Genomic DNA, 12,892 nt, shown 5'->3' on the forward strand with positions numbered 1-12,892 from the left:
GTGGCTTTTTTTTCTAATAGTCTAAATATTTCACTCTATTCTCTTCCTCCTTGCATGGTTTCTGAGGAGAAATTGGATATAAAATTCTTACTTTGCTCTTAGGGTAATGTGTTTTTTTCTTTGGCTCTTTATAAGATTTTTTTCTCTACCTTTGATTTTCTGAAATTAAATGTAATTTGCCTGCTGTGGTTTTGTTCTTTTTAAAATTATCCTGCTTGATTTTTGTTGAGCTTTCTGGGTCTGTGGCTTGGTGTCTAACATCAATTTGGGTAAATTCCCAGTCTTTCTTGCTTTAAATATTTCTTCTGTCCCTTTCTCTCACTCTTATGTTATTTTTATTACACATATGTTATACCTTTTGTATTTGTCCCACAGCTCTGGGATATTCTGTTTCATTTTTATCAGACTTTCTTCTCTGTGCTTTCCCATTTTGGAGGTTTCTACTAACATATCCTCAAGTTCAGGGATTCTTTTCTCAACCATGTCCAATTTACTAATAAACCCATCAAAAACATTCTTCATTTCTGTTACAGTGTTGTTTATTTAATAGTTTTTCCATCTCTCTGCTTACATTGGCCATCTTCCTTGGATGCTCTGTACTTTATTCATTAAGCCTTTAGCATATTAATCTTAGTTATATTAAATCCTGGTCTGATCATTACAACATTCCAGCCATATCTGAAACTGCTTCTAATGCCTGATTTTTGTCTTTGTGTTTTCTGCCTGTATTTCCACAGAGGCTACATCTTCAAGTTTCACACACCAGTATAGCCTGCTTCAGACTTTCTTCTGAATTTACCTTTTAAAGGAGATGTAAAAATCAAGATATTCTGATTTTATGTAGAATTAAGTCCAAATCTTCAGCCTTCTAGAATTGACCCCAATCTTTACAAGCTCATCTCTAACAATAGCCTCATGCTTAAACTGGCCACCTTCATGTTTCTTTAACAAAGGTGTATAGTTTCCCACAACCATGTCTTTATTTTTTTATAATTCTGTTGGCCTCGAATGTCTTTCTTTTCTTTGTTGCAAAGCTCTACCCATCTTTAGAATTAATGTGCATATTTTTTATACAGAGCTTTCTAGAGGACCTATACTTTTTACTACAGCCTTTGATATGTACCTTTTCAACAGTTTTTAGATGACACTTACTACCAGCTAGTTATATAATAGTCAATCACAAAATCATTATCCTAATCCCACCCTCCCCACCACTGAGAACAGCTTGATGGGAATAATAACTTTTATTCACTTCTGTTCCTATTTTGGATCTAGCAAGATCGACCCTTTCTCAGTATTTTATTTAAATTTCTTCATTTTAATCAACATTTCATTAGGATGTTTAATGTATGATCATATGGATGAAGATATCAAAATGATTTCTAAAGATATATATTTTGGTTAACTAGCTACATCATTTCATTTGCAATATTTATTTTCTATCATGTGAGAAAAAAATCAAAGTGTATCTTTGGTGTATGAAATACATGAGGAAAAATGAATGTGTTCCAGAATGAAGATGGTGTAGGACCATAGTTAGGAGAAACTTCTAAAGGTGAATTTTTTATATAGATCTTCTTGCCCCTTGCACTATATACCTCTGAGGAGTTCTAGAATTCTCCAAACAAACTCACTGAATGCAGTTATTATTTTTGAAATACCCCTTATATGCACCCCTGAGAAATTCAGGACGAATGGTCTTAGAAGGAGCATGCAAACAAACTCATGATCTTGGCTGAAATGCTCCTTTTGATGGTGTTATTTAGAGCTTGAATTCTTGGAAGAGCTCCAAATGACTCCTTCAAGTTACTTTTAAGTTACTTTTTCAACTTTCTGGGATCCACATTTAAAGTGACCCCACTCTGTAATATGGCTCAAAACATTTTTAAATTCTTTCTTAACTGAAGTAAAACAAAGAAGACTAAAAGCATTTGTCATCAGTTACAATTTTTAAAAATATTCCTTTATATAGATGAGTTCTGACCAGTTATATCCTTTGTGAATCCCTAATGTTTCCATGCAATTGCTATTCCACCTGGGGTACTATCTGAGGGTTAACTATTGTCTGAAATGCACGTGGAAGCATAACTGCTGTAGCTGAGAAATGACCACATTTCCTTTTAGTTCTTAGCAAGAGTAATTGAATGTAGAATATCTTACTAAATGCTGGACTGTGACAGCGTGTTAACACTCTGACTATCTCCTAACAGCAGGGCAATTATTTGCTGAGTGGGATTTTTATAAATCCCATGGCAGTAGTATGTCCTGATAATTATGATGAAGTGCATTGGTCAGTGTTGATTCAGCAGTCCCTACCCTAGCAAATATTTCATTCACAGTTCTCTGGCCCACTTTTACTTTTCTAGTTATTAGAGAGAGATCTTTACTACTCTTCTTTACTGGCTGAGTGTATTATTTTTTAAAAGCATATGCGATTAAAACTTAGAACCCAAACATATTTTAGACAGGTCTTCTTTAAGAACTGTCTCTCACGGTATTCAGAAATTTTTAATCAAGAGGCAAGAAAATAGTTTTATATTTTATTCCTATTTGTTGTAAGCCACTTTTTGTGTGTGTGTGTGCTGCGTAATTGTCACTTGTAAAACTAAAACTTGAATTCTTCCACCTATCCTGAATACTTAATCATTCTTCATACCTGGAATAAGCAGTTCCTTGGAAATCATGAGAAATTATTATTTCTGTTATATTAAAATATGAAATTAGAACATTAATAATTGTGATTTGGGAATTGTAGGTGCACACAATCCTGTGTCCTATTCTTCCTATTTCGTAGAAATTTGTTTTAAAAGTATACCTTGATAACAACGAGAAGAGAAAAAAATTGGACTATAGCTTCCCCCAGGCAATTACAAAATAAAGGTCAGTGTATGAGTGGAAAATGGCTATAAAAATGTTTTTCATGGAATAAAATAGTAGGTGCTTCAAATAAAACAAGTATATCCATTTAGTTTCAAATCAGTTGTACCTCTTTTACACTTTTCCATATAACACTTAAGTATAAGAATAAAAACTGAGAAGAAAAGAGCCAATTGATAGATTGTTAGAAATATGGAATGGTTCAAATATTAATGTAATGCTAAGGGTGACTGGGTAACAAATGGTACATTTGCTCATTGCTCAACCTGACATAATTAATATTCTAGGTCATGCTTAAGTTCCCATGATGGAGAGTCTGGAGGGGGGAATTCAAGAAAAATATATATCTATTATATAACTCATTGCCTTTTTTTTTTTTCCTTTTGACGAGTCAGAATCATAGCCTTTAAAAAAAATCAGTGCTTTCACACCTCATTTGCCATATTCACCACTGGGCCACCAGTCAGCAGCAGGGCCTGATGCAAGGAGGTCAGTAAGAAGCTATTAGCAGAGTCCTCTCCTGAGATTTCTTGGGTCTTATTGAGTTGAATGTTAGCATGACAGTACTGCAAATAACTCAGTTGTAGGCTTTTTCTTTTTTTTTAAACAGTTAGCACAGATTTCCCCATAGTGTTGGTCACTCTAGAAAATTATTGCTGAAAATGAAGTCCCCAAAGCTAGCTTGGCAGTAGCCCTTCTAAGTTGTGAAAAATGTGAAAACTGAAAAATATGCCACAGTCCCTTAGGATTAACCCTGTCTTTTGTGACTCATGGTAATATTTCTAAAAATCAACAACAAAGCATTCTTCATAAGTGGCTTACAAATGATGAAATATGGCAATTGAGACAATAGTATGTTAAGGTTGTTTTATTTACTTAAAGAAATAATAAGTAAATGAATACTGTATCAATGTAAATAAATAGGGTAGTTGCTTGCTGTAGGGATTGAGGGAGTGCTGGACTGTTTTTATTGACATAAGTTAGCAAATGTATTAAATTAATTTCTAAAATACTGACACCTTGAAGACTTTAAATGATACATTTGAAATTCAATTAAAATATATTTCGATCTATATTTGATTTAAATTGCAAAGAGAATACACATGAGGAGGTCTCCATATAGGTTGCAAAATATAATTTAAGAAAGCTATCATGTCTGCCGATCCATTTGCATTTCCCATCTAGCCTATGTATACATGTGCATGCAAATGTGCAAGGAGATCAGAGGATTTCTAATGGGGTAAAGTTAATAGCTGGTAGTAGTTATTCAGGTAGGTAGATATTTTCAAATGATAAATTATAATCTAGCTAAATTGTATATATTTTACTATTTTAATCTGTAAGGTTGTAGAAATGTTAATAAAAAAACTAACAGACTTCAGTTTATTAGATCATCACTGATCAGAATGTTATTCTCATATCATTTTTATAGACTGTACATTTAGTTATACTTTATGTCATGGTTGTCTTTTAAAAATATAACATTTATTTTTTTCTCATTATAATGAATAAATTCTCATCTTAGAAAATCACCCTAGAAATTATCTTTATAATTGCCATTGACTTAAAAATTACTGTCCACAGAAATCTATTGTCTGTGTATTTACCTTGTCTACATTTACTGTTATAGTGAGAAAATGTTAACATGACATTAGAAATGGTTTATATAACTGCCTTTAATGTTTTTCAGCACAGTGTTTTTCTTGTGTCAATTGTAATAGAGAATGAAGCTCAAAGAAGAGCCAGTACAAAAATATATTTAAATATGTAAATGCATTTACATTAACTTTTTTGTATCCAATAAAATTCAGTCTCCAATTATAAAATAAGAAAATTTGAGTTGGAGGTGACTCAAGTAGGTCTTTGACAATGTATCTTAAAGCAAATTGAAACTATTCTGTTAAGAAAGAGAAAGGTTTAATCTGTATATTCTTTGAAAGCAGGCGGTACGATTTTGAAGTAAGTTTCAAACTTTTTATTAAGATATTTATGTTGCTTAGGAAAGCAAGAGTAAAACAGAGGTTTTCATGAGCCTTTCTGAACTGTGCATTGTTATTCTAGATGAGCATTTAACATTCATTTATTGAGTGCCTACTAAGTGCCAAGTACCCTGCTAGGCCCTGGGGTTGCACGAATACCTGGAACAGACGCTCTGTGCTCCAACTGCTAGCTCATGGAAGACATGCATTGTAAATATAATATTGAAACAGTGTAATGTGACAGGTGTTGTGGTGGTTATTTCCCTAGTAAGGAAGCGTTTGGGATAGGACATTGAATCTAGCTTGGGTAGATATTTGATAGAGGTTAACACTTATTGTTGAGTTAGGCTGGAAATATAAACTTTTTTTAGATAGTTTTTCCAAGACAGCTGTCTTAGTTAATGCTTTGGAACTGCTGATTCCATGAAGTAAATACAGCAAACAGGCATGTTTATAGATATGTTGATGGCATGAGAGAAATCACATTTTTAGTAAGAACAGATAAATTTAATGGATATATTCTTTATATAGTCCAGAGTGTCTACAAAGAAACCAAATAAGTCATACTGCCCTTTAAAATGTAACTTCTCCTTTTGAGTATGCATTTGTGTATGATATTTACATATTCACATGTGTATATATTTTGATATAAGGCTTCATGGAACCATATATCAAAGATTGGTATCTAATACCACTAAAATATAATACCCTCAAAATTTCATTCTATGAAGTTTGTATACTCAAACAACATTAAATTTTCAAAAATGGACATCTGCTAAATTTGACTTAACATTTGACACACAAACATCTATTGAACCGCTATTGTATGATAGACACTTTTGACTATTTCGTTAACATTATGTGACAAAGTCAGTGGTAGAACAGCAGGATAATAGGACACTACAGAAGCATAGCACCTAACCACATGACTACAACTCGTGAAATACAGGATGTTATTTTGAGTGATATATAATGTAGTTTTATAGCCTATGTTATAGGCTATAGACATCATTAAAGGTGATACCTATAGCATTATATTATAGCATTATAATTAGGTGATACCAGTTTGACTGTTAAAGTACAAAAGTTAAGATAGCTGCCCTTAGGTTGTGTAATGAATAATAATTAAAATAATCAAATATTTGAATACATATTTTGTATCTGAAACTTGTTCAATCATTGTATATTTGGCTTCCTGTGAGTGAATGTGTGACTTAATCATGTAATTAAATATAAGTAGCATATAGTTAGAACACGGAATGAATGGCTTGGGGCTTACTGTAATTTTTTCTTAAGTATAATGATGTGAAAAGGCTGTGTGACAGATAGAAACTTTAGCTCACTAGTTCTTAAAATATTTACTGCTCAATCCTGAAAGATACTGAAATTTTTGGTCTAGAGTAAAGACAAAGTATGAATATTTTGTAAAATCTCCTTAGGTAAATCTGAAGTCCAACTCTGGTTAAGAACCACAGTTGTAGTTAAAATATTCCTTAAACATAAGAAAAAAATTCATGATGCAACTACATTTTTCTTTTATTTCATGTGAAAATTAAAGGCAAAATAGAAATTGATTTCTTCTTCTTTAGATTCCAGGAATATACAATTCACCATTCAGAAAAGAGCCTGATCCATGGGAACTGCAGTTACAGAAGGCAAAGCCTTTAACACCCCAAAGACCTAAAGTTAAGCAGAAGGACTCCACCAGCCTTACTGATTGGCTAGCTTGTACAAGCGCCCGTTCTTTTCCTCGGTCTGAAATTCTACCACCTATTAATAGAAAGAAATGTCAGGTACTAATTTGCTGTATAAGGATTCTGTCATTAATTTTATTCTTGCTATTTTTTTACTTTTTATATTATGATAAAACCCGTTACATAAAATTTACTATCTTAATTTAACCCTGTTAACGATACAGTTTAGTGGCATTAAGTACATGCATATTTTTATGCAATCATCTGTCACTAGAACTCTTTTCATCTTGCAGAATTGAAACTCTGTACCCACTAAACAGCTTTCCATTTTCCTTTGCCCCATCCCCTGACATGACTTGTTTCACTTAGCACGATGTTCTTAAAGTTCATCTTTGTTGAAGAATATGTCCGAATTTCCTTCTTTCTTAAGGCTGAATAATATTCTAAGTACATACCACATTTTGTTTATCCACTTATCCGCCAATAGGCATTTGAGTTGCTACCACACTTTAGCTATCATGAACAATGCTGCTATGAACATAGGTGTAAAAGATCTTTTTGAGATTGTGTCTTCATTTATTTTAAGAATATACTTGGCCAGGTGCGGTGGTTCACACCTGTAACCCCAGCACTTGGGGAGGCTGAAGCAGGTGGATCACGAGGTCAGGAGTTCAAGACCAGCCTGGTAAACATGGTGAAACCCATCTCTACTAAAGATACAAAAATTAGCCAGGCATAGTGGCACGCGCCTGTTATCTCAGCACTTTGGGAGGCTGAGGCAGGCAGATCACGAGATCAGGAGTTCAAGACCAGCCTGGAAAACATGATGAAACCCCATCTCTACTAAAGATACAAAAAATTAGCTGGTTGTGGTGGCAGACACCTGTAATCCTAGCTACTTGGGAGGCTGAGGAAGGAGAATTGCTTGAACCCAGGAGGTGGACATTGCAGTGAGTGCAGATTGCACCACTGCACTCCAGCCTGGGTGACAGAGCAAGACTCTAGCTAAAAAAAAAAAAAAAAAAAAAAAAAAAAAGAATATACTCAGAAGTGGAATTGCCAGATTATATGGTAATTATATTTTTAATTTTTGACAACTGCCATACTGTTTCCCATAGCATTTGTACACATTTTCCATTCCTATCAACAGGACACAAGGATCCCAATTTCTCTGCATTCTCACCAACAATTACTTTCTGTTTATATATATATATGTAATGTTATATATATTTTTATATATTATAGTATATATTTATATATAATATATTGTATATTTATATATTATATTATATATATTTACCTATTATATATTTATATATATTTTTATATATGTATAAATATATATATAGTAGCCATCCTGATGGATGTAAAGTAGTATCTTGCTGCAGTTTTAATTTGCATTTTTCTAATTATTAGTGATGTTGAGAATCTTATTATGTTTAATAAGAAGTTAAAACATGGATTATTTCCTAGAATCTAGATTTTTTTTATGTAAAAATATTGTTATAGCACTTGATATACTTGGTTATACTTGATATATAGGTTATATTTGATATACGGGTTATACTTGATGTAACTTGTAGCTGGGAACATATGTATTATCAATTTTATTGAATTTTATTTCTCATTTGATGCTATATGTCTTTATATACCATTTTAAACATAACTTGGGTTTGAGTAATTTTAAAAATGTAAATTTGAGATTTAGAGACAGCTCAAAACAAAGTAAGACTCATAGTAGAGATGGGAAATCTTCACTATAACTGGATTGTGGTAGAATAGGATTGGCAAATGACTTCCTGAGGCTAAAGGGTAGACTGGGGTGGGGTGAGTGATGATTGTTACCATCCTAAAAGTCCTGGAGAGCAACAGGTCTATCATCCCCATCAATAATTAAACTGCCACCATGTAGTATCAATCTCGAATTGGGTTAGATTTGGCTCGCACAGTTAAACTCCTGACCATTAGCTCCCTACATTGGCATGCCCTTGTGTATCTATATTGCTGTATAATAAATTACTCCAAAATCTAATGGGTTAAACCAACATAAATTTGTTATTTCACAGTTTCTGTAGGTTTGCCATTTTAGGTACAGCCTTTGGTGAGTGCCTCTGACTCAAGTTCTCTCATGATGTTGTAGTCAAGATGTCAACCAGGCCAGGCAAAGTGGCTCATGCTTGTAATCCCAGCACTTTGGGAGGGTGAGGTGGATCACTTGAGCCCAGGAGTTTGAGACCAGCCTGGGCAACATAGTGAGACCCTGTGTCTATTAAAAACAAAAACAAAAAACAAAAAGATGTCAGCTAGGGCCGTGATCTTATCTAAAGGCTCAGACTGAGGGTAGGAATAGGAGGGCAGTGAGACCCTCTTGGTTGGTTCCCTCACTCACATGGTTGGGTGTTGTAATGTCTCAGCCCCTCTTCACATTGGCATCTTCACAGAGCTGCCTCACAACATGGTAGCTCACTTCCCTCTGGATGAGTGATCCTAGGGAGAGTGAGAGACAGCTTTCAAAACAGAAGCCACAGCCTTATAAAGCTAATGCGGGAAGTGACATCCTATCGCTTCTGCCAGTTTCTATCTGTTAGAAATGAATACGTCTATTTTATACTCAAGGGCAAAAGACTACATAAAAGCATGAATACCAGGAGGCAGGGGTCCTTGGGGGTCATCTTAGAGACTGCCTTTTATACCCCCAACCATTGAATCATCCTGGCAGTAAGATAGTCCTGCATTCTGTGTCATTAAAAATTTCCCACTTTACTGTAATGATTTGTGATATACGTATTGTTTCCATTATCTATAATTTAATTACATCCTTAATTCCCTTTATTTATTTATTTATTTTTTTTTTGCTCTCTCAAAACTACTAACTGATAATACTATTAACTGGTGGTTATACTATCTTAGAGAAGGAGCTATAAAATATAATTGAAAATCTATAGTCAGTTTCTCCCTTGGACTGCTTTCTCTTTTTCTTCATCTCTGATTCAGTTCCTATGATATTCTATTTATATCAGTATTCTTTTTTTGAGATGGAGTCTTGCTCTGTCACCCATGTTGGAGTGCAGTGGTGGGATCTCAGCTCACTGAAACTTCTGCCTCCATGGTTCAAGTGATTCTCCTGCCTCAGCCTCCAAAGTAGCTGGGATTACAGGTGCCTGCACCATGGCCTGCTAAATTTTGTATTTTTAGTAGAGACAGGGTTTCACCATGTTGGCCAAGCTGGTCTTGAACTCCTGACTTCAAGTGATCTACCTGCCTTGGCCTCCCAAGGTGCTGAGAATACAGGAATGAGCCATCACACCAGGCCCATGTATTAGTGTTCTTAATTACCTAGTAAACGAATCCATTTGTGGAAATCTGACAATTCTTTGCTTTTCTAAAATGGATTGACAAGCATGGTGGAGTGAGCAAGGGTACAAAAGAGAGAGAGTAGGAAAATTTTCTGTTTTCTGGGGGGATATATCTTCAGAGTATGGTTTCATTATTCCTTTTTAAATAAGAGTTATATCAATATTCTAGTAAAAGCATTTAAAATAGTTTTAATGCAAATACAAAATGAATTTTATATTATGAATAACTGAATTTTTGTTATTTTGAATTATGAACATTACTATTTTTCTTAGTGTAAGTAATCATCACATTGCACATAAAACATATAACTGCATCAAGTAATTAAATTTATTAATTATTCTTTCAAGAAAATACTAACTCTAGCATTTCCATTGGTTGTATATTAAGTGTTCAGTGTGTTAAATGTAATAACTGTTCAAAAGCAGTTAAGGTAGATATAACATTGCATATTTAAATTTTAATAATCTACATTGTCTGCTATATTCATTTGTATAACTACTGGTACTACATGGAATTCATAGAGTAAATTTCCATACAATATTTTAGGAAATGTGAAAATTACATGGCATGAATAAAATAAGGGCATGTAAATATTTCTAAGCTGGAAACACCATGAAGGTCATGTGAACCAAACTACCACACTATACAGTATTCACAACATTAACCATTAAACATGTAATATGATTATATAGGTGTTTTATAATGTTGTTACATTTGTTTTATTGCCCTGCTTTTAATATACTTTTATGATGTGGCTTCTTCTACACTTGTTAGTATTCATTCTTCATCTCTGTTTCTCAATACAATGTCTGTACAACCATTTTCATTTCTTACCATGGCCTTCTTCCTCCATACCATTCTATTTACACATATACATATATACCTGAGTGTATTTAGTGTCTATGGAATACATAGGTGAAAGGTACATATAGATATATAGAAATAATGTATGGATGATGTATAGGTATATGAAAAATATTTATGTATAAATGGTATAGCAGCCCATATGAAAGTTATATATATGTATGGTATAAGTATAAAAATAGAAAAATACACACATTTGTAAAACAACTTTTGTGTGTGTGTAGAGAGAGAAATATACATATTTATATATTTATATTTATATATTTCATATATTTCATATATTAATATATAAATATATATATTTATAATATATATATGAAAAATATTTCATATATATTTCATATATATGAAATATATAAATATATATATTAATAATATATATGAAATATATAAATATATGGAGGAATTAAAAATATATATTTATATATGTGTATGTATATATATATATATATACTTAATATATGCTCCTGAATTACATTTATCTAGCATGCTACAAAATAATGATCCCTACTACTATTTTTTCTTCTTTCTTCCTTTTTTATTTTCTTCTTCTCTATTATTTTCTCCATCATTGTTTTTTTCTTACCTTCTTCTGTCTCCTTTCTTTCCTATTTTAAGTTCCTCCTCCTCTTCCTCTGGCCATGTCATCCCCATGGTCCTGTTCTTCATTCTCTTATCTTTCCTTCCTTCTCAATCTTCCTTCTGTCATCTTTTCTTACACCTTCTACTCTCTTTTTTGCTTTGCCTCTTTCCTTCCTATTCTTCTCCATTCGTCTTTTTTATTTTCTCTTTCCCTTCTTCTTTCCTTCCTTCTTTTTCTTTTTCCCAAAATGAGATTGTTTTATGTTTTTTTTTTCTGAGCCATATTCCTGTATGTTATCCAATAATAGAAAAGTATTTAACTCATTGGTGACATTTGAGATTATGCCCAAATGATGATATTTGTACTCTAACCAGAGTAGCTCTACTTGTCAGGTGGATTTTTAAAATATCTGTGATAATTTTATGGTTTTAATAATTAAGCTTAGAAATACAAGATGACTGTAAATAACATGAATTATGAAAAACACAGTAGGACATAAATATATCTAACTCATAACCAGGACTTAGGTAGAAGCAAGGCAAACTAAACATTGAAAAACCACAGCTTAGAGTCCAGAAATACCTGTAGGGTCAGGTTGAGTCTTGGATAATCTAGGCATTTTAGGGATTAATTGGAAATAAGTACAATCAGCAGATCTAAAGCTTGATAGGTGAAAGGTACACATAGACATATAAATACAGATATATATTTATAAAATCTGGGTTCCCATGTCACTCTAGGTATTATTGGGATAGATTATTGCCTGATATCAAAAAAAAGGCAGGTTTTCAAAAGAAATATAAATCAACAAAAATTTGACATCAGAGAAACTTGATAGCTGGTGTCAAGTTCACTAACCAAGGAGCTGGAGGACAATTGAGCTCAAAGGCAAGATGCTAATCGTCTGAGATACAAATGTATGGACCAGCCACCGAAAAGACATAGGGACATGGACATGACTACAGAAAGGTCAGGGATCATGAAGGTGGTAGTGAACCCAAAAGGAAGACTGAGTTAACTTTCATTCTAATCTTAAGCAGGGTTCCTTCTGTTTCATTTTCTAGTCTCCTTAGAACTAATAAGTTCCAGAACAAGTAGCAGAGTAAGGCTACAAGTAAATATGTGTTATGTTTGCATACCAACGAAGGTTAGAAGGCATAGCTTGGCCACCGAGAAGACCATTGCTCCATGTGAATGCTGGCCTCTTCAAAGCCATAGCCTTTGGCCCTTGTGTATTTCTTTGATGATACTATTGCTCAAAACCTTTTAAAAACTCTTGTTGAAGCTAATAATTATAATGGTAATTATAATAACAACAACAATGCAGTGGGTACCATTTTGAGTGTTTACTGTGTTCGGAGTACATGGTAAGGGTGTTACATTATGTTACACATCTTAAGAGGAATCCTGATACGTAGTTATTATTCCATTTTACATATGATGAATACCAGCATAGAGAAGTAGTTTGCCCCTTGTCATACAACCAAATATTAATTTTTTAAAATTAGAGAATCTGTCAAAGTAAAAGGATCCGAATA

The 12,892-nt window shown here is 33.2% G+C and overlaps 1 protein-coding gene across 1 annotated transcript in view; it reads left to right on the top strand.

Moving 5' to 3' along the window:
• The window catches only part of SPATA17 (spermatogenesis associated 17), a 207,039-nt gene that overhangs the window by 102,395 nt on the left and 91,752 nt on the right, over nt 1-12,892 (top strand). The window contains exon 7 of the mRNA XM_003930345.4: nt 6,446-6,649. Within this exon, the coding sequence (XP_003930394.3) occupies nt 6,446-6,649 (204 nt within the window). The remainder of the gene's footprint in view (nt 1-6,445; nt 6,650-12,892) is intronic.

This window comes from Saimiri boliviensis, chromosome 14 (assembly GCF_048565385.1).
Source record: "Saimiri boliviensis isolate mSaiBol1 chromosome 14, mSaiBol1.pri, whole genome shotgun sequence".
Classification (NCBI taxonomy): domain Eukaryota; kingdom Metazoa; phylum Chordata; class Mammalia; order Primates; family Cebidae; genus Saimiri; species Saimiri boliviensis.